The sequence below is a fragment of the Bos javanicus genome, chromosome 15, assembly GCF_032452875.1.
Source record: "Bos javanicus breed banteng chromosome 15, ARS-OSU_banteng_1.0, whole genome shotgun sequence".
Classification (NCBI taxonomy): Eukaryota; Metazoa; Chordata; class Mammalia; order Artiodactyla; family Bovidae; genus Bos; species Bos javanicus.
The window spans coordinates 17706564-17730450 of NC_083882.1; the positions used below are offsets into that span (position 1 = coordinate 17706564).

The 23887-nt window shown below is 37.7% G+C and overlaps 1 protein-coding gene across 4 annotated transcripts in view; it reads left to right on the plus strand.

Annotated features, from left to right (window-relative positions):
• Positions 1-23887, plus strand: part of CUL5 (cullin 5) — a 126756-nt gene that overhangs the window by 84117 nt on the left and 18752 nt on the right. For all 4 annotated transcript variants that reach the window (XM_061440220.1, XM_061440219.1, XM_061440221.1 and 1 more), the window contains 4 exons: positions 1392-1485; positions 2740-2870; positions 3124-3231; positions 5668-5732. In XM_061440220.1, the coding sequence (XP_061296204.1) occupies positions 1392-1485; positions 2740-2870; positions 3124-3231; positions 5668-5732 (398 nt within the window). The remainder of the gene's footprint in view (positions 1-1391; positions 1486-2739; positions 2871-3123; positions 3232-5667; positions 5733-23887) is intronic.

Genomic DNA, 23887 nt, shown 5'->3' on the forward strand with positions numbered 1-23887 from the left:
TCTAAGAGGAATTTTTAGCAAAGAACTTGTAAGGCACATATAATTCCCTTTCCTTAATACAGATAGCTGATCTATTTTAAGAAGAAGAGAGATATCAGCCTTAGTGTACCTTGTGTAGGTAATCACAACCTATTCATTTTGATACCTGCAAGGAGAGTAAAAATATATGACACAGAGGAGCAGTGATGGAGTGGGGTGGATTTTCCTGAGACCCAACCAGAACGTTACACCCTGATCATCTTACTTAGAATCTTTCAACAGCCTTGTTTGTCAGTCTCCCTACTACCACTCAGTACTACCTACCTTGCTGATCAGTTAGACTGATCCTTTAAAAATGACTTGGTGGGGGAATAGAAGTTCATTACATTTATCTTCTGTTTAAAACCTTTCATACCTATAGAATGGGCTTCCCTGGTGCCTCAGGAGTAAAGAATCTGCCTGGCAATTCAGGAGACACAGGTTCATTCCCTGGATGGGAAAGATCCCCTGGAGAAGGAAATGGCAATTCACTCCAATATTCTTGCCTGAAAAATCCCATAGACAGAGGCTCCTGGTGGGCTACAGTCCAAGGGGTTGCAAAAGAGTCAGACACAGCTTAGCAACTAAGCAGCAACAACAACCTTTGAAGTCCCAAACCTTAGATCTTTATTCGTAATCTCGCTACAGTCTACCTTTCTAGCTTTCTCTCCTATTATCTCTTCACTGCCATAGTCAGTTTCATATTCTTAGAATAACCAATCCATTTTAAGACCTGTATTCACTTTTCAAGATCCAATTTAAATTTCATCAGGTGGATGAGACCTTTTTAACTACCCAGAAAAAATGATAGTTCCTTTGTTTGTATGTGTGTGTTTTGCCACTTAACTTAGTTTATTTATTAAAGTTTGCCCTTTATAAGATAGTGATCTTCTCCAGATCTGAGGTTATAGCTTTCTTTTCTTGGTATTCTAACACTTCTTTGGTGCCCACAGCAGTAATACCTACTATGAGTTGAACTGAATGTTCATACTTTTAGAATTTTAGCATCTAACTCCAACACAGGTTCTCTCCAGATAAGAGTTCATTAAAGTTTGTTTGTTTTTTTTTTAATTTGATTTTGTAGATTAAAAATTTTTTTCCTTCCCTCACTGGGGACTTTTACTGAAATTTCTATAGAGAACCTGAGTTCCTAGGCTTTTTCTTATGGGGGAGTATATTTGGTAAACAAATATAGAGTATCTATCTTCATCAACCCTCTAATAAAGGTAAGTAAAATCTACTTTCAGTATACTTAGTTTTTTGCTGTTGTTGTACAATGTGGTTTTATGGAACTGTAAAGCAAAATAGAGTGGAGTAGATTTGTGCTTTATTTGTGCTTATAATAGCCTTGACCAATTTTTGATATATTTCAGCTCATGGAATGCTGTGTAAATGCCCTGGTGACATCCTTTAAAGAGACTATCTTAGCAGAGTGCCAAGGCATGATCAAGCGAAATGAAACTGAAAGTAGGTAAAACAGTACATAAAGTTATACTTTTTTAATAGGATATCTTTGAAGCACATCGCTTTTAATACATTACTGTTAGATCATTCTTTTATACATAGGTATTTTCATTATGGCAAACTGTGTAAAGAAAAGGATAAAAATATTTAGCATAGTTAGAAATGCTGTAAAGAAGATTATGAACTTGTATTTTAAGGATTTTTTTTCTCCTTGGGTATCAGTATGTTTGTATGTGCTCATGTACATTTCAATTTGTTCTCAAAAGTCAGACTCTGCTTTTAAAGGCTAATTTAAATGATAAGTGTACAGTATAGGATAGAACTAGGTAATTTGACTTTGGTGTGGAACTTTATGACTAATATTTTTAGAAAGCAATAAAACTCCCTGTGTTGGTAATCTTGATCCCTCTCCCCCATAAAGTTATATTTGGGAAAGTAGAAAGTATATTAATACCAAAAGAAATACATACCAAAAAGAAAAATTAACCCATATCCTTACTGCTCAGAGACAACCACTTTTCACATTTTGATGTATTGCTCTCTAGATTTCATGTTATAAAATTGCAAGGTCCTATCTAATCTCTAGTTGTGTTTCAAGTGTGTATTTCAGTTCACTTAAATCTATACATTCTTCAGAAGTATTTTTGTAGTAAAAGCAAGTTTCTCACTCGGTACAAATGAAATATTTGAATTTCTGTATGCCAAACTAAGTAGAGTCCACTGATCCAAGGTGGGGGTTAACAGGAGAAAATTTTGTAAACTGAAAAATGCTTTATGAATACAGTTTTATATTATCTTATCACTCTGAATAATCTAAGGACATGATTATTTTACCCCTTGATGTTGCTGTGTATCGTGTGTTTAATATTACATCTAGCTTATGAAATGTACTTATCTTCTGTGTAAACTTTTGTGTTTCTTAGAATAAATATTTTCCATTTTATTGAAAGTCAGATGACTCACCTTTTAAGAGGAGTTGGGTTTTACAGTATGTGATCACTTTATTTAGAGTTTCTTTTAAAAATAATTTGTGTCAGACTGAGAAGGTAGGTCAGGCAGTTATAGTATTATGCTTATGCTTATTATAACAACTCCTAAACTAATTGTACTCGCAGAATACTGTTAAAGCTGTCAACTTCCAACTAATATTTCCCCACACTCTTATTATCATAGGCTTTCTAGATCCATGATACAAATCAAAGAGAAAATCTATTCTGATGGATGAAATGATTACATGAGTATGTCCTATCCTTTCAGAATTACATTTAATGTTTTCATTGATGGACAAAGTTCCTAATGGGATAGAACCAATGTTAAAAGACTTGGAGGAGCATATCATCAGTGCGGGCCTGGCAGATATGGTAGCAGCTGCTGAAACTATTACTACTGTAAGTTTTCCTCAATGACAATAATAGGTATATATCAAGGTTAATTTGTAAATGCAGGATCAGGTATTTAAACTAGTAATTGATGGCAAAACAGTGATGTTGGAACACCTTTCTTAAGAAAAAAATATTTCAGAAAATTTTCCAAATTTTAAAGCTATAATGATTTATTAAAATTATGTTTATATTTTCTTATTTTTTGTGTATTAGTCTCTTTTTTAAAACTCATCTTAATATAAAACACTTTATTTTTTAGGACTCTGAGAAGTATGTTGAGCAGTTACTTACACTATTTAATAGATTCAGTAAACTTGTCAAAGAAGCTTTTCAAGATGACCCACGATTTCTTACTGCAAGAGACAAGGTAATATTCCTGTATGTTAACACTATTGTCATAATTTAATTGTAGTAAGAAACTTGCATCATTATGCTATTAAACTACAAAGTAAAAAACCTAGCAACTCTTATTTTTCAACAGTGGAGGGCAACCGTATTACATATGATTTCTTATATGCTTTTGTAAGGATTGGGTATGGTTGTGGACCAGAATTTAGCTAGAAATTAGCTCTCTTCCTCATTTTTTCAAGAATGTTTTCCTCTTTAGAATATTACTGATTATTGAATTCCTACTCATCCTTCCTTAAGACTCAGTTCAAAGTATACTTCTCTTGGAATTTCCTTGATACTCTGCCTCTTCCAACATCCTGTCGCAAGCAGAGTTGATTTCTTTGTCCTATTTCCTTTCCTACGGCTCTTATGAGAGTTATATCACATTTATCCCTGTTTTCCATACCTTATTTCCCATCATTATAGTCTAGGATAATGATAATGAAACATAATATTATCCTTAAAGTTGTATCTTTTTCAATGTCATAAACCTATCACTAGAAATTACCATTAGTTTTTCCACTCTTAAACTACCTTTCCTTACTTCCCAAGTGAAATATTTTTCTCGACTCTAAAAAGACAATCAGCTTTCTCCATAGTAGCTTTCTCCACTATGTTTAGATAGATAAATGGATAGAAAGGTACATAGGTAAATAAAATATGAAAGGGATTTAAGGGAGTATGGAGGTAATAAGGTGGTTTGAAATATTAAATTGAATGGCCTGCAAAGGCTTTATTGAGGTGACATTCAGATTAAGATTGAAGTTGATTAAGAAATAAGTCACCTGGCTTTCTGAGGGAATAATGCTTTAGCCAGAAGGGACAGCACTTGTAAAGACTCTAAGGCAAGACTATGCCTGTCATGTTCCAGAACCAGAGAAGAAAGAGATCATTGTGGCCAGAGTGGATCGAGTGAGGGGGAGAATAGTAAGAAATCAGAAATGGGTAGTCAGGGATAACAGGAGACCAGATCATCATAAGACTGTGAGAGCCATGGTAAGGAGTTTTATTTCTACTCTGAGTAGTGTAGAAACTCATAGAAAGATCTTAAACTAAATGACAGGATCTGACTTAATGTTTTATCAGAATCACCTGTCTTGCTACAAAAAGAATAGGCTGAAGGAAGCAAGGGAGGAAGCAAGATTATGGGTTAAGAACCTATTTAAGTAATTCAGTTAAGTAATGATGGAAGCGCAGCCCGGAAGGATAGTAGGTGGAGGTAGTCAAAAGTTGTTGGATTTTTACTGTGTTGTGAAAATAGAGTATATAGGACTTGATACTGGAATCAGATGTGGAATGTGATAGAAAGAGATCAGTCAAGGATGACACTCAGATTTTCTGATCAGTTAAAAGTATATGCTTGCTGAGGTGAGGGAAGATGAAGACTTTGAAAGAAGCAGGTTTCCGGGGAGATGGTTAAAGAGAGACTAGGAACTCGGTTCTGGACAAAGTTAACTTTGAAATGTTTATTAAACATCCATATGGCAACATCAGATCTGGAACTTAATGGAGGGGGTGGGCCTGCAAAAATAAAATTGGGACCTTCAGCATATAGATGGTTTTTAAAGCTCTGACACTTCAAATTAAGAGTGAGGGTAGCAAAGAGAAGAAACCCAATAGGAACCATCTTTCCTGAGGAGAGAGGAGAATGCTGTGCTAGAAAACAAGTGGGAAACACTCTTTGCAGGAGGAGGGCATGGTTTGCTGTTTTCAAATCCTGCTGACGGGTCAGGTAAGATAAGGATCTAACCGACTGTGGTCTTCAGCTACATGGAGGTTGTGAGTGACTGACAAGAATGATTGATTGGAGTAGAAGTGTTGAAAGCCTGATTAAAACAGTTTCAAATAAGAATGGTAGTAGTGAAATTAGTGACAGTGAGTTAGATCATTCTTCTAGAAGTTTAGCTTAATGAGAGAGAAATATGGGGCGGTAGCTGAAGGTGGACAAAGCCAAGCGAGAATCTTTAAGATTTAAAATAATATATATGCATACTGAGGCTATAAAAATAATGGAGAAAGGGAAAATTGATGATGCTGGAGAAAAGAGGAGGGAATTCTGATTACTTTGGTTTTCTCAGTGAAATAGGAGGTCCATATCATCAGCTGAGAATATGCATGAGGGAGGAAATACTGGAGATTTGAAGAAAAAGGAGGTGATATGAAAATATTTTGTAGGAGACTGTGGACAAGAGACAATGTTATGGTTATCAGGCCGTATTAAGACCTCACTTGAGAATAATGATAATCATAACATGACAAGAGCATGTTGAAATCCTTCACTTGAAAAATTCTATCAGGCCAGGTGCATCATTAAAAAAAAGCTAATTTGATTTTTTTAGAATTACAATAATTCCTCTGACTGTATTTTAAGTATTAAAACTAATGTTCATATCTTATTTTATATTATTTGCAGGCATATAAAGCAGTTGTTAATGATGCTACCATATTTAAACTTGAATTACCTTTGAAGCAGAAGGGGTAAGTGTTTTAAATCATGTTTATAATTGCATTTTACGGAGTGTGTTATATGTTATTGGACATGCATATGCAAAGTGCCCTATTTCCCTAACCCTATGAGCTTTATTTTTTGTTTTTTTAACTGTTATGGTTTTGCTGCCTTTGATTATTAAAAATTCTATCTTTATTTTAAATTTTATATTATTTCCTCTTGTGACCAAAGAATGTTAACCTTATTTTTTTAAGTTAAAAAAGTTTTGTTCTTTCAGATTCTTTGCTCGTTTTTTCTTCCTCATCATTCACCAGTTATTTTATAATGTATAAAAGCATAGAATAGGACTCTCTTCACCATGATGATTAAAAAAAGAGAAATTGGAACTAGTCCAGTGGCTAAGCATCCACACTTCCAATGCAGGGGACTCAGGTTTGATCCCCTGGTTAGGGAGCTAGATCCCACATGCTGAAACTGAGAGTTGGTATGCCACAACTAAAGATCCTGCATGCTGCAACTAAGACCTGGCACATCCAAATAAATACGTAAATTTTTTCCAAAGGGATATAAATTTTAATGTAAATGTTTATGTTGCTATTTTTTTAAACTCATTGTTGGTGAGTTCTCATCTCAAGTAAGATGGATTTATTCATGCTAACAACTATTATAAAAAATCTGAAAATGAAAATGTAATCATCTATTCATTAATCTAAGCTAGTTATAGTATCTTTAGAGTAGTACTAAGTAGCACTAAAAGTTAATTTGAAAAATGATCTTTTGTAATTTTAAATAAATTATACATAACGTTAATATACTTGAAAATAGGGCTTTGTTTTTTGTTTTGTTTAAATCATTTTCATTTTGTCTTTTTTAAACCATATAAGTTATTTAAGTACTAGTACAGTGGAAGACACCTGGGTCATACACTTTTATAGTAATTGGCATTGTTTAGAAGGGCATTTGTTGTGTTCTCTTTATAAATATGAAACGTATAACCCTGCATCTTGGAGATTTCTTCATATAAATACATAAAGGTCTTCCTTATTCTCCCGTTTCCACCTTTTTTCAATGAAAATATTCAGACTTAAGAGTAAAGTCACCTCTGTTGCTTTATTAAATAATGTATCTCCCTGTATATCCATCAGTTAACTTTTTAAGTACATTTCAAAAGAAGTTGCAAGCATCAGTAACCATTACTCCCTAAACATTTTATCATGCAGTCATTAATTGAATATTGTGTTTGCTTTGAGATAAAATTGACCTACAGTCATATCTATAAATCTTATGTTTTTAATTTTGTGAGATCTGACAAATGCCTACATCCCTATTAAAATAAACATTATTTTCATCATCCTTGAGAGATACTTCATGTCCATTCCCAATCAGTCCCACCCTTATCCCCACCTTCTTCCAGAAGGCAACTGTTGTTCTGATTATTTCAACATAGGTTAGGTTTGCCTGATCTAGGACTACATAGAAATTGAATTCATAAAATAGTGTATTATTTGTGTAAAACTTTTTTTCAACTCACCATAGTGTTTTTAAGATTTATCCATGTTTTTGTAAGTCACAGTGGTTTGTTTCCCAAAGTGGTTGTACTATTTTACACTCACACTAGCATGATTTTTTCATATATTTCCCACCAGTTTTTCATGTATTTTTTTGGTATTCTTATATTTTTGGGGAATGAGGATTAAATGGTATTCTCATACATCCAGAATCGACTGGATGTATGTTCCGTTATCTCAGTACAGTTTTGTTTTATTAACTGCGCTGGGTCTCAGTTAAGGCCTGGGGACCTTGTGTTGCAGCACACAGCCTCCAGTTGTGTGTGGGCTGCAGGGCGCACAGCCTGCAGTAGTTGCGGCCGTGGGCTTAGGTGCTCCGAGGCTTGTGGGACCTTCGTTCCCTGACCAAGGATCAGACCCAGGTCCCCTGCATCACAAGGCAGATTCTTAACAACTGGGCCACCAGGGAAGTCCCCTAAGTATATTTTTGATTCCCATTTCCCTCATGACTATTGATATTGAACAGTTTTTCATGTATTTTGGGGGTATTCTTACATTTTTCTTTATAAAGTGTTCAGATTTTTTGCCTGTTTATTAGTGAGCTGTGAGTTCTTACATATTCTGTATATTGGTCCTTTGTTATATGTGTGCTTTTCTTTTGTGGATTTTGCTATGTTTTATCGAGGAAACCTCTGTCTACATCTACCACTAGGACAAGAGAAGATAATCTTCTGTTTTCTTTTAGAAGCTTTGTAATTTGTAGCTTTCACATTTAAGTCTAAGAGCCACGTTAAATTGATATTTGTATATAGTGTAAGTTAGGGGTTAAGTTTAATTTTTTTCTTTTCTGTATGGTGGCCAGTGGTTTCATCACCATTTATTGGAAATATTTTCCATTCCCCACTGCATTGTTTTGGTGCCTTTTATGAAGAATCAAGTGACTTAAAAATATGTATGTTTTTCTGGACTTTCTATTCTATTCCAGTGAATTAACTGAATATCCTTAGGCCATTTCAAATAGTTATGATTAATAAAGTTCTGCAAAAAGTTTAAGTCAGCTGGTATAACTTTGTTCTTGTTTTTTTCTTGAGTGCTTTTGATACTCTAGTATTTTGCTAGTATATAAAAATATGGTTGTTTTTTATAAATTGGTCTTATATTGTTACCTTGTTAAAGTTATTAGTTCTAGTAGTTCTTTTATAGATTTCCTAAAATTTTCTATGTAAAAAATCATGTAATCTCCAAATAAAAGAGTTATTTCTTTTTATGGTTTGACCCACTGGATAGGATCATAAGTACAGAGGGATGGTATGGGGAGGGAGGTGGGAGGAGGGTTCAGGATGGGGAACACATGTATACCTGTGGCGGATTCATTTTGATATATGGCAAAACCAGTACAATATTGTAAAGTTAAAAAATAAAATTAAATTAAAAAAAAAAAAGAAACAGTGAGAGTGGGCGTCCTTACCTTTTTCTGCAAGCTTTGAGGAAAAGCCTTAATATTTTGTCTCTAAGAACAAAGTTAGGTAAGGATTTTTCATAGGGTTGCTTTTTATTCGTAATTTGCTGGAAAGTTTGATGATGAATGGGTGTTGATTTACTATATGCTTTTCCTGTGTCAAATGACCATAAGGTTTTTCTTGCTTATTCTTTTTTCTTTTAAGTATTTTAATTTATTTGGCTGTGTCAGGTCTTAGTTGCAGCATGTGAGATCTTTCATTGCAGTGTGTGGGCTCAGTAGTTGCAGCACGTAGGCTTAGTTCCCCACAGCATGTGGGATCTTAGATCCCCAGCCAGAGGTCGAACCGGAGTCCCCTGCATTGGAAGGGAGATCTTAACCACTGGACTGCCGGGGAAGTCTCTTTCCTTCCTCTTTTGATGTGGTGACATACACTGATGGGTGTTGGATTGCTGAGGATTGTTGAAGAGAGATGTATTTGAAGGAATTGGCTTATGTAATTGTGTTGTCTTGTGCTTAGTCACTCAGTCATGACCAACTCTTTGCAATGCCATGGACTGCAGCTCGCCAGGCTCCTGTGTCAATGGGGATTCTCCAGGCGAAAATACTGGAGTGGGTTGCCTTGCCTTCCTCCAGGCATCTTCCCAACCCAGGGATCAAACCCAGTTCTCCCACATTGCAGGCGGATTCTTTATCATTTGAACCACCAGGGAAGCCCCTCAGTACTGTGTAATTGTAAAAGTAAAGTATTAGTTGCTCAGTCGTGTCTGACTCTTTGAGACACCATGGACTGTAGCCCACCAGGCTCCTCCATCCATGGGATTTTCCAGGCAAGAATACTGGAGTGGGTCACCATTTCCTTCTCCAGGGGATCTTCCTGACCCATGGATTGAACCCCAGTTTCCTGCCTTGCGGGCAGACTCTGTATCATCTGGTAGCTGTGGGAGTTTGTCAGGCAGGCTAGCAGGCTGGAAACTCTTGGGCAGGAGTTGATTCTACACTTGGGGCAGAATTTTTTCTTAGAAAGAAACCTCAATTCTGCTTTTTTTTTTTTTTAAACTTTCTTGATGAAAGTGAAAGAGGAAAGTGCAAAAGCTGGCTTAAAACTCAACATTCAGAAATCTAAGATCATGGCATCTGGTCCCATCACTTCATGGCTAATAGATGTAGAAACAGTGGCTGACTTTATTTTGGGGGCTCCAAAATCACTGCAGATGGTGATTGCAGCCATGAAATTAAAATATGCTTACTCCTTGGAAGGAAAATTATGACCAATCTAGACAGCATATTCAAAAGCAGAGACATTACTTTGCCAACAAAGGTCCATCTAGTCAAGGCTCAGGTTTGTCCAGCAGTTATGTATGGATGTGAGAGTTGGACTATAAAGAAAGCTGAGCGCAGAAGAATTGATGCTTTTGAACTGTAGTGTTGGAGAAGACTCTTGAGTCCCTTGGACTGCAAGGAGATCCAATGAGTCCATTCTGAAGGAGATCAGTCCTGGGTGTTCATTGGAAGGACTAATGTTGAAGTTGAAACTCCAATACTTTGGCCACCTGATGTCAGAGCTGACTAATCTGAAAAGACCCTGATGCTGGGAAAGATTGAGGGCAGGAGGAGAAGGGGATGACAGAGGATGAGATGGCTGTATGGCATTGCCAACTAGATGGACATGGGTTTGGGTGGACTTTGGGAGTTGATGATGGACAGGGAGGCCTGGCATGCTGCGGTTCATGGGGTCGCAAAGAGTTGGACATGACTGAGCAACTGAACTGAACTGATATATATATATATATATCCATTCTTTCTCAGACTTTTTTCCCACTTTGCTTATTACAGAATATTGAATAGAGTTCCCTGTGCTTTAGAGTAGGTCTTTGTTGATTATCTATTTTATATATGCATGTGTGCGTGCTAAGTCATTACCAACTCTTTGCGACACTATGGACTGTAGCCTGCCGGACTTCTCTATCCATGGGATTCTCCAGGCAAGTGGGTTGCCATTTCCTCCTCTAGACAGTCTTCCTGACCCAGGGATCAAATCCACATCTCTTATGTCTCTTGCATTGGCTGACGGGTTCTTTACCACTATCACCACCTGGGAAACCCCATTTTATATAGAGTAGTGTGTATATGTTTGTTTTATAATTTTGTCTGGTTATTTTTGGCTGTGCTGGGTCTTCGTTGCTGTATGGGCTTTTCTCTAGTTGCAGTGAGCGCAAGCTACTCTCTAGCTGTGGTACATGGGCTTCTCATTGCAGTGGCTTCTCTTGTGGGAGAACGGGCTCTAGAGCACGTGGGCTCGGTAGTTGTGGCTCTCAGGCTCTGGAGCACATGCTGAGTAGTGGTGGTGCATGTGCTTAGTTGTTCTATGGCATGTGGGATCTTACCAGACCAGGAATCAAACCCATGTCTCCTGCATTGGCAGGTGGATTCTTTACACCTGAGCCACTAGGGAAGCCCAGTAGTGTATATATGTTAATCCTAAACTCCTGGTTTATCCTTCCCCACCCACTTTTCCCCATTCATAACCATGTTTGGTTTCAAAGTATGATTCTGTTTCTGCTTTGTGAATAAGTTCATTTGTATCTTTTTTTTTTTTTAGATTTTACTTGTAAATGGAATCATATGATATTTGTCTTTGTCTGACTTACTTCACTTATATGACAGATTCTAGGTCCATCCATGCTGCTGCAAATGGCATTATTTTGTTCTTTTTCTGGTTACATGATATTCTGTTGTATACATGTACCGCATTTATTTATCCATTCCTCTGTGTATTCAGTCACTCAGTCATGTCGGACTCTTTGCGACCCCATGGACTGCAGCACACCAGGCCTCCCTGGCCATCACCGACTCCCAGAGCCTACTCAAGCTCATGTCCATCGAGTCGGTGATACCGTCCAACCACCTCATCCTCTGTCATCCCCGTCTCTTCCCTGTCTCTTCCTGCCCTCAATCTTTCCCAGCATCAGGGTCTTTTCAGATGAGTCAGCTCTTCACATCAGGTGGCCAAAGTATTGGAGTTGCAGCTTCAACATCAGTCCTTCCAATGAATATTCAGGACTGATTTCCTTTAGGATGGACTGGTTTGGATCTCCTTGCAGTCCATTCCTCTGTCAGTGGCCATTTACTTAGGTTCCTTTCATGTCCTAGCTATTGTAAATAATGCTGCAGTGAATGTTGGGTTGCTTGTATCTGTCGAGACGAGCTGGACAAGCAGGGTTTCCGAAAGCACAATACAGCGAGAGAATGAGAAACGAGACACAAGAATTAGAGAAAAGCAAGGATCAGGGGACCAACACCACTCCAAGGTGAAGGTGCCGAAACTGAATCCAAGCCAGCTTTATTAGACTTTCAGCCGTGAAGGAAAGAGTAAGCGGGGAGTTAAACTATAACTCTTGTGGCCTTCAGGGCCAAAGAACAAAATGATCATTAACCATTGAGTAATTAGGAAACAGTGATCAATAACAAATCAGTAACTAAGACTAATATTCTCATCTATAGATTTTTCACCAGATACGTTAAACATGTGACTCTGAGACGCCAGTTGAGAAACAGTCTGGGGTCGGTTTTCCGACCCCAGGATCATTCTTGTTTTCAAGATTATGAACTGTTCCCTCTGGACTTATTCCAGAGTCTCATGCCTTATAGCATCCAGTTTATCAATAATTATAAATTTCTTTTATTTATAAATAAATAAAAAATCTTTATTTATTAACAGGCCCTTGACGGGGCCTGTTTTTCTTTTATTCTTCCTGTCTCCTACAGTATCTTTTTGAATTATTTTTTTTTCTGGATATATGCCCAGGAGTGGGATTGCTGGATCCTATAGTAGTTTTATTTTTAGTTTTTTAAGGACTGTCCATAACAGTTGTACCAACTTGCCTTCTCACCAACAGTTTAGGAGGGTTCTCCACACCCTCTCCAGTATTTATTGTTTATAGACTTTTTAGACATTTAAAAAAAAATCATTTTATTTATTTATTTGCTGTGCTGGATCTTTGTTGCTGCACAGGCTTTCCTCTAGTTGCAGCAAGAGGGGGCTGCTCTCTCGTTGCGGTGCACAGGCTTCTCACTGCGGTGGCCTCTCTTGTTGCAGAGCATGGACTCTAGGGTGCATGGGCTTCAGTAGGTACAGCTTGTGGGTTCAGTAGTTGCTGCTTCCAGGCTCTAGGGCCCAGGCTCAAAAGTTGTGGCCCATGGGCTTAGTTGCTCCATGGCATCTTCCCAGATCAGGGGTTGAATCCATGTCTCCTACAGTGGCAGACAGATTCTTTACCACTGAGCCACCAGAGAAGCCCTATTTATATATAGAGTTTTTGATGCTAACCATTCTGACTGGTGGTGTGATACCTCATTGTATTTCGATTTGCATTTCTCTAATAATTAGCCATATTAAGCATCTTTTCATGTGCTTTTTGGCTATCTGTTGTCTTTTGAGAAGTGTCTGTTTAGATCTTCTGCCCATTATTTGGGCTTCCTTGGTGGCTCAGACAGTAAAGAACCTGCCTGAAGTGCAGGATACGCAAGTTCGATACCTGGAGGATCCTCTGGAAAAGGGAATGGCTGCCCACTCCAGTATTCTTGCCTGTGAAATCCCATGGACAGAAGAGCCTGGTGGGCTACAGTCAGTCCATAGGGTCGCAAAGAGTTGGGACACGAATAAATGACTTTCATTTCACTTCATTTCACTTCAGTTCACTTCACTCTTTGGTGTCCCAGGTGGTGCTAGTGGTGAAGAACCTGCCTGCCAGTGCAGGAGACATAAGAAACGTGGGTTTGATCCCTGAGTTGGGAAGATCCCATGGAGAGGGCATGGCAACCCACTCCAGTATTCTTGCCTGGAGAATCCCATGGACAGAAGCCCATTATTCCTGGTGGGCTATAGTCCATAGGGTCATAAAGAGTCAGAAACAACTGAAGCAACTTAGTACACACACATGCCCATCATTTGATTAGGTTGTTTGTTGTTTTGATATTGAGCTGCATGAGCTACTTGTATATTTTGGAGATTAGTCCTTAGTCACTTCATTTGCAAATATTTTCTCCCATTTTGTAGGTTGTCTTCATTTTGTTTATAGTTTCCTTTGCTATGTAAAAGCTTTTAAGTTTAATTAGGTCCCCTTTTTTTTTCCCCACTATTCTATGAGGTAGATCCAGAAAGATCTTACTGCAGTTTATGTGGTTCTGCCTGTGTTTACCTCTACGAGTTTTATAGTATGCAATCTTACACTTAGATCTTTAATCCATTTGAGTTTATTTTTGTGTATAATGTTAGGAAGTGTTCTAATTTCATTCTTTCGCACGTAGCTGTCCAGTTTTTCTGGCATCATTTATTGAAGAGACTGTCTTTTCTCCATTGTATATTCTTGCTTCCTGTGTCATAGATTAATCAACCATAGATGCATGGATATATTTCTAGGCTTTCTACCCTGTTCCATTGATACATATTTCGGTGTGTGTGTGTGTGTTTTTTTATATCAATATCGTGCCAATACAATATTGTTTGATGACTGAACTTTGTAGTATGGTCCAAAGTTAGCAGGAAGCCTGATTCCTTCAGCTCTGCTTTTCTTCCTCAGGAAACACTGAATTTTTTTAGGGAAACATTTAACCAAGTTTGAATTCTTGGCATAAATTCTACTTGGTGATGATGTATTAATTCTTTTTGTATATTCCTGGATTTAATTTGCTTATGTTCTGTTAAATATTTTTGTTTATTTTGGGGAATGATTCACCTCTTTCTGGCCTTTGTGCCTTGAATAATTTTCATTTTTGTGATATCTTTATTGTTCTCTGATTTTAGGATTATGTTGACCTCATAAAAAGGGTTGAGAGTTATTCTTTCCTTTTGTATGGTTTTAAAAGAAATAGGTTAATTCGTATTACTTCTCCTTAAATGTTTAGTAGAATTCATTGGTAAAACCATTTGGGCTGATAGTTTTCTCTGTGGGCAGATACTGACAAGTTCAATTTCCTTAATAGATACAGGGCTCTTCAAATTTTTAAATTTAATCTCATTTTAGTTTTGGTTGTGCTTTTTAAGGCATATTTTTTCTCAGTTGTCAAAATAATGTACACAAAGTTGGAAGTTTCATTATCTTTTTCTCTTTGAAAATATATTAAAACTTTTTTTCTAGAACTATTTGAGAGTAAGTTGTTCATTATTCCAAGTACAGTTGTGTATATTTTCTACAAATATAATCCCAATAGAGCTATCAAAATAATTAAAATTGACATTGATGCATAATAACCTTCTACTCAGATCACTAAGCTTATTGACCATATTGTATTCTTTGTAGCAGAAGGATCCAGTACACAATCGTGTTTTACATTTAGCTGTTATATTTCAATGGATGTGAGTTTGAGTGAACTCCGGGAGTTGGTGATGGACAGGGAGGCCTGGCATTCTGCAGTTTATGGGGTCGCAAGAGTCGGACACGACAGAGCGACTGAACTGAACTGAACTGAACTGACCTTTTTCTTTGGTCTGGAACCATCTCTCCTTTGACTCTTGTTACCTTGACATTTTTGAAGATTACAGTCCAGATTTTTTGTGGGATGTTTGTTAGTTTGAGTTAATCTGATGGGTTGGGTTTTTTTTTTTTTCTTAAGAGTCAGGTTTGCATCTTTGGCAGAAATGAAAGTCTATTATTCTAACTGCATTTTTTGTTTTTGTTTTGGCCATGCCACATGGCTTATGGAATCCTAGTTCCTCAACCAGAAAGTGACCCTTGTCTGTGAAACAGTGGAGTCCTAACCACTGGACCATCAGGGAATTCCCTTACTGCATCTTATCTAAACAACAGTGCATGATTTTGATTTATTGCAGTATCAGTTTTATTTAGTTTGGTCACCTGATTAAGTTGGTGCCTGCCACACTTCTCCACTCAGTTATTTCCTTTTCGTTTAGTAATTAGGTATTTGTTGACAAGTACTTTACAACTACGTAAAGATTCCATCAGTTCAATTCAGTTCAGTCACTCAGTCATCTCCAACTGTTTGTGACCCCATGGATTGCAGCACACCAGGCTTCCTTGTCCATCACCAGCTCCTGGAGTTTGCTCAAACTCATGTCCATTGAGTCAGCGATGCCATCCAAACATCTCATCCTCTGTCATCCCCTTCTCCTCCTGCCTTCAATCTTTCCCAGCATCAGGGTCTTTTCAAATGAGTCAGTTCATCACATCAGGTGGCCAAAGTGTTTGAGCTTCAACTTCAGCATCAGTCCTTCCAATAAATATTCAGAACTGATTTCCTTTAGATCCCATCATTGCTTGTTAAATTTTCAGTTTGTACATTGATTTTTCTTCTTAGTATGGATTCAGTTTACTATTACTATATTTATTCAGTGGGTTCGCTATATTTTTTGAGGCAGGGTGTTGTGCCACATGGCTTACAGGATCTCAGTTCCCAGGCCATGGCAGTTAAAACCCTGAATCCTAACCACTAGACACCAAGGAACTCTCATTTTGTTGTTGTTATTGTTCAGTTGCTAAGTCCTGTCAACTCTCTACAACTCCATGGACTAAAGGATGCCAGGTTCCTCTGTCCTCTACTATCTGACAGAATTTGCTCAAATTCATGTCCATTGAGTTGGTGATACAGTCTAACCATTTCATTCTCTGCCACCCTGTTCTCCTTTTGCCTTCAATCATTCCCAGCATCAAGGTCTTTTCTAGTGAGTCAGCTCTTCACATCAGGTGGCCAAAGTATTGGGGCTTCAGCTTCAGCCTCAGTCCCTCCAATGAATTATTCAGGTTTGATTTTCTTTAGGATTGACTGGTTTGGTCTCCTTGCAGTCCAAGGGACTCTCAAGAGTCTTCTCCACACTTTAATTCAAAAGCATCAATTTGTCAGTGATCAGCCTTCTTTTTTGTGGTCCAGCTCTCACATCTGTACATGACTACTGGAAAAACCATAGTCTTGACCATACCGACCTTTGTCAGCAGTAATGTCTCTGCTTTTTAATATGCTGTCTAGATTGGTCATAGCTTTACTCCCAGGCAGCAAGTGTCTTTTAAATTCATGGCTAGAGCCAGTGTCCGCAGTGATTTTGGGACCCAAGAAAACAAAATCTGTCACTGCTTCCACTTTTTCTCCATCTATTTGCCATGAAGTTGTGGGACCAGATGCCATGATTTTAATTTTATTTGTGTTGAGTTTCAGGCCAGCATTTTCACTCTCCTCTTTCACCCTCAACAAGAGACTCTTTAATTCCTCTTCCCTTTCTGTTTTTAGAGTGGTATCATCTGTGTATGTGAGGTTGTTGATATTTCTCCCAGGAGTCTTAATTCCAGCTTGTGATTCATCCAGCCTGACATTTTGCATGATGTACTCTGCATAGAAGTTAAATAAGTAGGGTGACAATATACAGCCTTGCCATTTCCCAGTTTTGAACTATTCAGTTGTTCCATATCTGGTTCTAACTGTTGCTTCTGACCCTTATACAGCTTTCTCAGAAAACGGGTAAGGTGCTCTGGTACTCCCATCTCTTTAAGAATTTTCCACATTTTTTTGAGATCCACACAGTCAAAGGCTTTAGCATAGTCAGTAGGTGTTTTTCTGGAACTCCCATAATTTGCTTTTATTTTTTATTTTCATTTTCAAATTATCCTAGGTTTCATAGTGGCAACTGGTTTCTGAGTCCTTTTAACAGTAAATTCTTCCTTTCTTTTTGGCACTTGAGATTTCCAGATTCATTTTGCAATTTACGTTGCCTGGCCACAGGATTAGCCATTTTGGCAACTTTGACAAAGTCCTAGTTGATTTTAGTGGATGTTGGTATTTAGTGAGCAAAATCTGGTGCTGGGTGTATTCATTGGTATTGTTGCTTCACTGGTCTGGTCCCCCTCAGTTGGCAAACTAGGGTGGGTATACACAAAAGCATTTAAATCTATAGTACCTGGCCTTGTTTCTTTGTGGATACATGCCCCACCGTGCTAAGGCTCTGACTCCCCCAACTGGGCCGCCCCCTACATGAATGCCTTCCTCATCCAACTGGAGCCTTAACACTTCCCCTTTTGCCTTCCCTTTGCGTGGAAACCCTCCTTACCTATTTGTTCTCTCATCCTCCATACCTGGCCACTCCGTCTCATCCATATATCCCTTGTCTGTTGGTTTTTGACACCTGGATGCTAGTCCTTTCTAGTGAACGTCTAATTTGCCAAGCTTAGGCTCTGACACCGGAGAAGGCTATGGCACCCCACTCCAGTACTCTTGCCTGGAAAATCCCATGGGCGGAGGAGCCTGGTAGGCTGCAGTCCACGGGGTTGCGAAGAGTCGGACACAACTGAGCGACTTGACTTTCACTTTTTACTTTCATGCATTGGAGAAGGAAATGGCAACCCACTCCAGTGTTCTTGCCTGGAGAATCCCAGGGACGGGGGAGCCTGGTGGGCTGCCGTCTATGGGGTCGCACAGAGTCAGACACAACTGAAGCAACTTAGCAGCAGCAGCAGCAGGCTCTAACACTGCATGCAAGGCTTTAAACCCTGCAAAGATGGCTCTTCTACTCTGCTTGGGCTTTCATGTTCTTGGTTAAGTTTACTTCTAGGTATGTTTTTCTTTTGGATGTTACTATAAATGAAATTGTTCATTTAATTTCCTTTGGATTGTTCACTGCTGGTGTGTGAAAGCACAACTAATTCTTGTGTGTCAATCTTGTACCCTGCAACTTTGCTAATAAATCCATTCATTGGCTTTAAGTAGCTTTTTTGTGGGTTCTTTAATAACTTTATATATAGAAGGTCATTACATCTCTTACTAAAGATACTTTTATTTTTCTTTCTTTCTAATTTGGAAGACTTTGTTTATTCATTTATTTTTGCCTAATTGCTCTAACTGGAATTTCCAGCTCTAGATAGTGATGAACAGCAGTGGTGAAAGTAAACATCCTTCTCATTTTTGCTTAGCATGTTATCTGTAGTTTTCTTTTTTTATAACTTTGTTATTCTTAATAAAAAGCATGGTGTTATGACTGGTAGATACAGCATGTGCATGCTAAGTTGCTTCAGTCATGTCTGACTCTGCAACCCTATGGACCATAGCCTGCCAGGCTCCTCTGTCCTTGGGATTATCCAGACAAGGCTACTAGAAAGGGTTGCCATGCTCTTTTCCAGGGGATCTTCCCAACCCAGGGATTGAACCTACGTCTCTTTTTTCTCTGCATTGGCAGGCAGGTTCTTTACCTCTCGCGCCACCTGGAAAGCCCAGATACAGCATAGTTTATTTAATTTATCCTTTATTTATACACTAAGTAGTTTCTGATACTTTGCTATTTATTAGTAGTGTTCCAGAGGATAATATTGTATATATGCCATTTTTTGTTTCTGTACTCTAAATTCCCAGAAGTGGGGATTACTGGGTTCCTGTCTATTATTTTTATTCTAAGGTGACCATGTCCTATCTTTAGGTCCACATTAAGTAGAAAATTTCTCCGGAATAAAATGAGTATTATTAGCTTATTCAGGCAGCAGAACATGAGTGTTGGGGCTGTTGGAGGTGCTTAAAGTAATTAATGTTCTAGGAGAATAAAGCTGCTAGAAACATCCAGGTTATTTGGAAGACTCACTTCTGAGGAAGAGTATAGTAGTCATGGTGAGGCAATGCTTCCACTGAGAACAAGCAGGAGAGTCAGGTAAACTTAGAAAATAGTTATTTTAATATAATATTATCAAAGAGCTACAGAAGCAACTAGAACACACTACTCAAAAGTTATAGAAATGAGGGATAACCTTTCAGAAGTTAGCTGAGTCTTTGTAGCTTTGTTTCAAAGAAGTATCTGAGAATCTAGATTGAGCTTAGACTGGGCAGTACCGCTAGGGAACAGTAGAGCTTTTGGTCGTCGCACAGTATTGAATGACAAAGCCCACTAGGCTCTCAACTGAAAGCCCGCAAGGAACATTCCTTAGACTCATTGGCTAACCAAATGTAGACCAGTTCTTCAAAACTACAAGTCATCATCCTTGAACCAAAATAGTTTGATTGGGTTAAAGTCATCAACCTCTTCCTTAGCAGAACAAAGGGTGAATACACTCTTAATGGAAGATAAACATCATCTGGTCCCCTGGCACGCTGCAATCCATGGGGTCCCAAAGAGTTGGACACGACTGAGCAACTGAACTGAACTGGTGGTGCCTCTGTGATTTTTTTTTTTTTAGTTGAAATACAGTTGATTTATAATGTTGTGTAAATTTCAGGTGTATAACAAAGTGATTGTTACACATATATATTTTTTTCAGCTTCTTTTCCCTTATAGGTTGCTATAAAATATTGTGTATGGTTCCCTGTGCTGTACAGTAGGTCCTTTTGGTTATCTGTTTTATATATAATAGTATGTATATGTTAATCCCAAACTCCTCATTTACCCCTCAGCCCCTCCTCCCCGATTCTTTATATGCAGTGCCTAGTATTCATTGCGACATTACTACTCCTAAGATGGCAGAGAAATTTATGGTCAACTAAGAGAAAAATAATTTTAGATGCAGACTCTCAGATGACCCTGTATTAGAGTTATCAGATAAGTACTTTAAAATAATTAAGATTAGGACTTCCCCGGTCGTCCAATGATTGAGAGTTCGCCTGCCATGTAGGTGACTTGAATTCAATTTCTGATCTGGGAAGACTGAAGATTTTACATGTCGTGGGGCAACTAAGCCTGTGCGCCGTAACTGCTGAGCCTATTCTCCAGAGCCCACAAGCCGCACCTACTGAAACCCATGCACCTAGAGCCTTTGCTCCAGAATAAGAGAAACCACCCCTTTGAGTAGCCCGTATATTGCAACTAGAGAGTAGCCCCAACTTGCTGCAATTAGAGAAAGCCCACAGATAGCAACAAAAACTCAACACAGCCAAAAATAAACAAATAGATAAATAAAAAATATTTTTTAAAAAGTAATTAAATTGATAGCTTAACCACAGTGATATATACCACTAACACCCACTAGGATGACTGAAGTTAAAAAGACATTAACAAGTGTTGGTGAAGATGTAGAGAGAAATTGGAATCATATATAGTTGGTGTGTAGCTACTATCGAAACAGTTTTGTAGTTCCTCAAGAAGTTTAACATAAAGTTAACATGTGACCCACAGTTCCACTCCTGGATATATACCCAAGAGAAAAGAAATTGTGCGTCTGCTAGAAACCTTGGAGATAAATGTTCATAGCAGCATTATTCTTAATAGCCAAAAAATGGAAAGAAACCAAGTGCCCATTATCTGATGAAAGGATAAGTAGAACATGATTTGTCTATGCAATGGAAATATTATTTAGTTATAAAAGGAAGGAGATTCTGATATATGCTACAATATGAGTGAAATCTTGATAATATTTTACTAAGTGAAATGAGCCAGTCACAAAAAGAAACATTTTCTATGATTCCACTTACACAAGGTATCTAGGATAGGAAAAGTTATTGATACAGATAAGAAGGAATGGAAGATTATTATTTACAGGGTTTCTGTTTGGGATACTGAAAAAGTTCTGGACATAGTGATGATATTTGCAGAACATTGTGAATATGCTTAATGCCCCTAAATTGTACACTTAAAATGGCTAATATGTTAAATCTTTTGACCATGTTTAAAAGTAGAATTTTTTTGAAGGAACGAACTGATATGTGCTATCATCTGAATGAATCATAAAAACATCATCCTAAATAAGAGTTATCAGTCACAAAAGGGCACATATTATATGATTCCATTTATAGATGTCCAGAAGATACAGAAAGTAGATTAATAATAACCAGGGACTGAGAGGCAGGCATCACTGCAGAATGAGATTTGACTACTAATAAGTATGGGGTTTCTTTTTGGAGTAATAAAAATGTTTTAAAATTTTATTTTAATGATAGTTGTACAACCTTGTGAATATACTTTTAAAAACATTGGATTGCACACTTTAAATGGATAAATTGTGTAGTATGTGAATTATATCTCAGTAATCTTAAATAGGTCATGAATAATAAAGAGTAAATAATACATATGGATAATTAATAGACAAATAAGTGGAAATTGTTACCTGAGTAAAGGTGAAATATCTATAACAATATGTAATTGGAATAATAGAGAAAGGGAAAGGAGGCTTGAACTGTTGACCAAAATTTTTCCAAGTTGAGAGAGACGCCAACTTTATATTCAAGGATCTCTCTTTGATTCCCAAACATAATAGTTAGAAATTAAACCATTCCTAGCTACATCATACTAAAACAGCTAGAAACTGGAAACAGAACAAAGCACTAAAACATCTAGAGAGCAGAGAGAATGACACAGTACCTTCAGAGAAACAATAAAAGACTGACAGCTGTTTTCTCAACCTGTTGAATTGAAAGAAGGGGGATAGACCACTCAGCTATTATAGTAGTTCACACAAAAGCTAGGCATGGGCAGTGCAAATAGATCGGAGGAGATGAATAGATTCTTGTGAAGTAAGTTAGTGGCCTTCAGACTGGCTGTTTCTCCCTCAAGAGATACAGAAGGAATTCCCCAAAGTATGCCAATGTAGATACTTTTCAGGAAATCACTTTCTGAAATTGAGCCCTCTGGTGGAGGTATCATTGCAGTTTCTCCTTTCCACTTCTTTCTAGAATTACTCTTCCCTGTTTTGTAAACAAAGGAATATTTTGAAGTATTGGTACCATTGTACAGAAAATGAATTTCTGATGACCAAGTATTATATCTGTTTGCAAGATGACTTCTAATTGTTTGCTTTCAACACAATTGATGACTAATTTGATCCATTATTAAAAGTAACTTTTTTTTGTTAGATCAGTATGTGTTTTTTAACAATAATTCAGGAAATGGTCAATGAATTGAGTAACATTGTAAGGAAAAATTCTTCTAGTACTATTCACTTACTTATGTGAATACGATTTTTTTGGGAAAATACATTAATTTATAAATATAATTTAGAAGTAAGGAACTTCCCTAATGGTCCAATGGTTAAGAATCCGCCTTGCAATGCTGAGGAAATGGATTTGATCCCTGGTTGTGGAACTAAGGTCCTACAAACAGAGCAACTAAGCCCACATGCCATAACTAGAGTCCATGCGCTACGAGGAAAGATCCCACATGACGCAACAAAAATCCCACATGCTTCAACTGAGACTTGAAGCAACCAAATAAATATTAAATATTTATGTATTTTTTAAAGTAGGTGTAGGACTTCCAGGTCGGAGAAGGCAATGGCACCCCACTCCAGTACTCTTGCCTGGCAAATCCCATGGACAGAGGAGCCTGGTGGGCTGCAGTCCATGGGGTTGCAAAGAGTTGGACACTACTGAGCAACTTCACTTTCACTCATTGGAGAAGGAAATGGCAGCCCACTCCAGTGTTCTTGCCTGGAGAATCCCAGGGCCGGCAGAGCCTGATGGGCTGCCGTCCACGGGATTGCACAGAGTCGGACATGACTGAACCGACTTAACAGCAGCAGCAGTAGCAAGACTTCCAGGTGGTCCATTGGTTAAGAATCTGCCTGCCAATGCAGAGAGCACAGGTTCGATCCCTGGTCCAGGAAGATTTCCACATGCCATGGGGCAACTAAGCCAATGCAAAACAACTACTGAGCCCACATGCGTTAAAGCCCATGCTCTGCAACAAGAGAAGCCACCACAATGAGATGCCCTCATGCTGCAGCTAAATAGTAGCCCCCACTCCTTGCAATCAGAGAAAGGCTGTGTGCAGCAGCAAAGACCCAGCACAGCCATAAATAATTTTTTTTTAAGTAGAAGTAAAATTGATCATTCCTGAGTTTATAATTGGAAGGGGAAAAAACGTTACATCTACTTCATTAGACAAAAAAATTTTGCACATGCATGTTTTATACACATACACAATATAATTACATTGTTTTGTTATGTTGTGTACTTATAATTTCTGATAACAGTTAAATCTTATATATATACAATCTTTAAATCTTGAATTTTATTTACATATATAGCTTAGAGAAGTAGGGTAAAGAATAAAAGACTTTGAAGCATAAAATACAATACACTGGTTTTAAAGTTTTGTTGGGAAAGTGAAATAGTGATATAAGTTCATTGTTTAAGGAAAGTTTGTTTATAGTTTTTTTTTTTTAATGGATAATGATAGATATATTACTGTGAAATTTAGGTTACATTTGATATGTTTCAAAGAGTAAAGTAACAGTTTTATTTTAACCTATTTTTAATTGATGTTCTGAGTCAGGTCAGTGAAAAGCAGAAGAGGATATTGTGT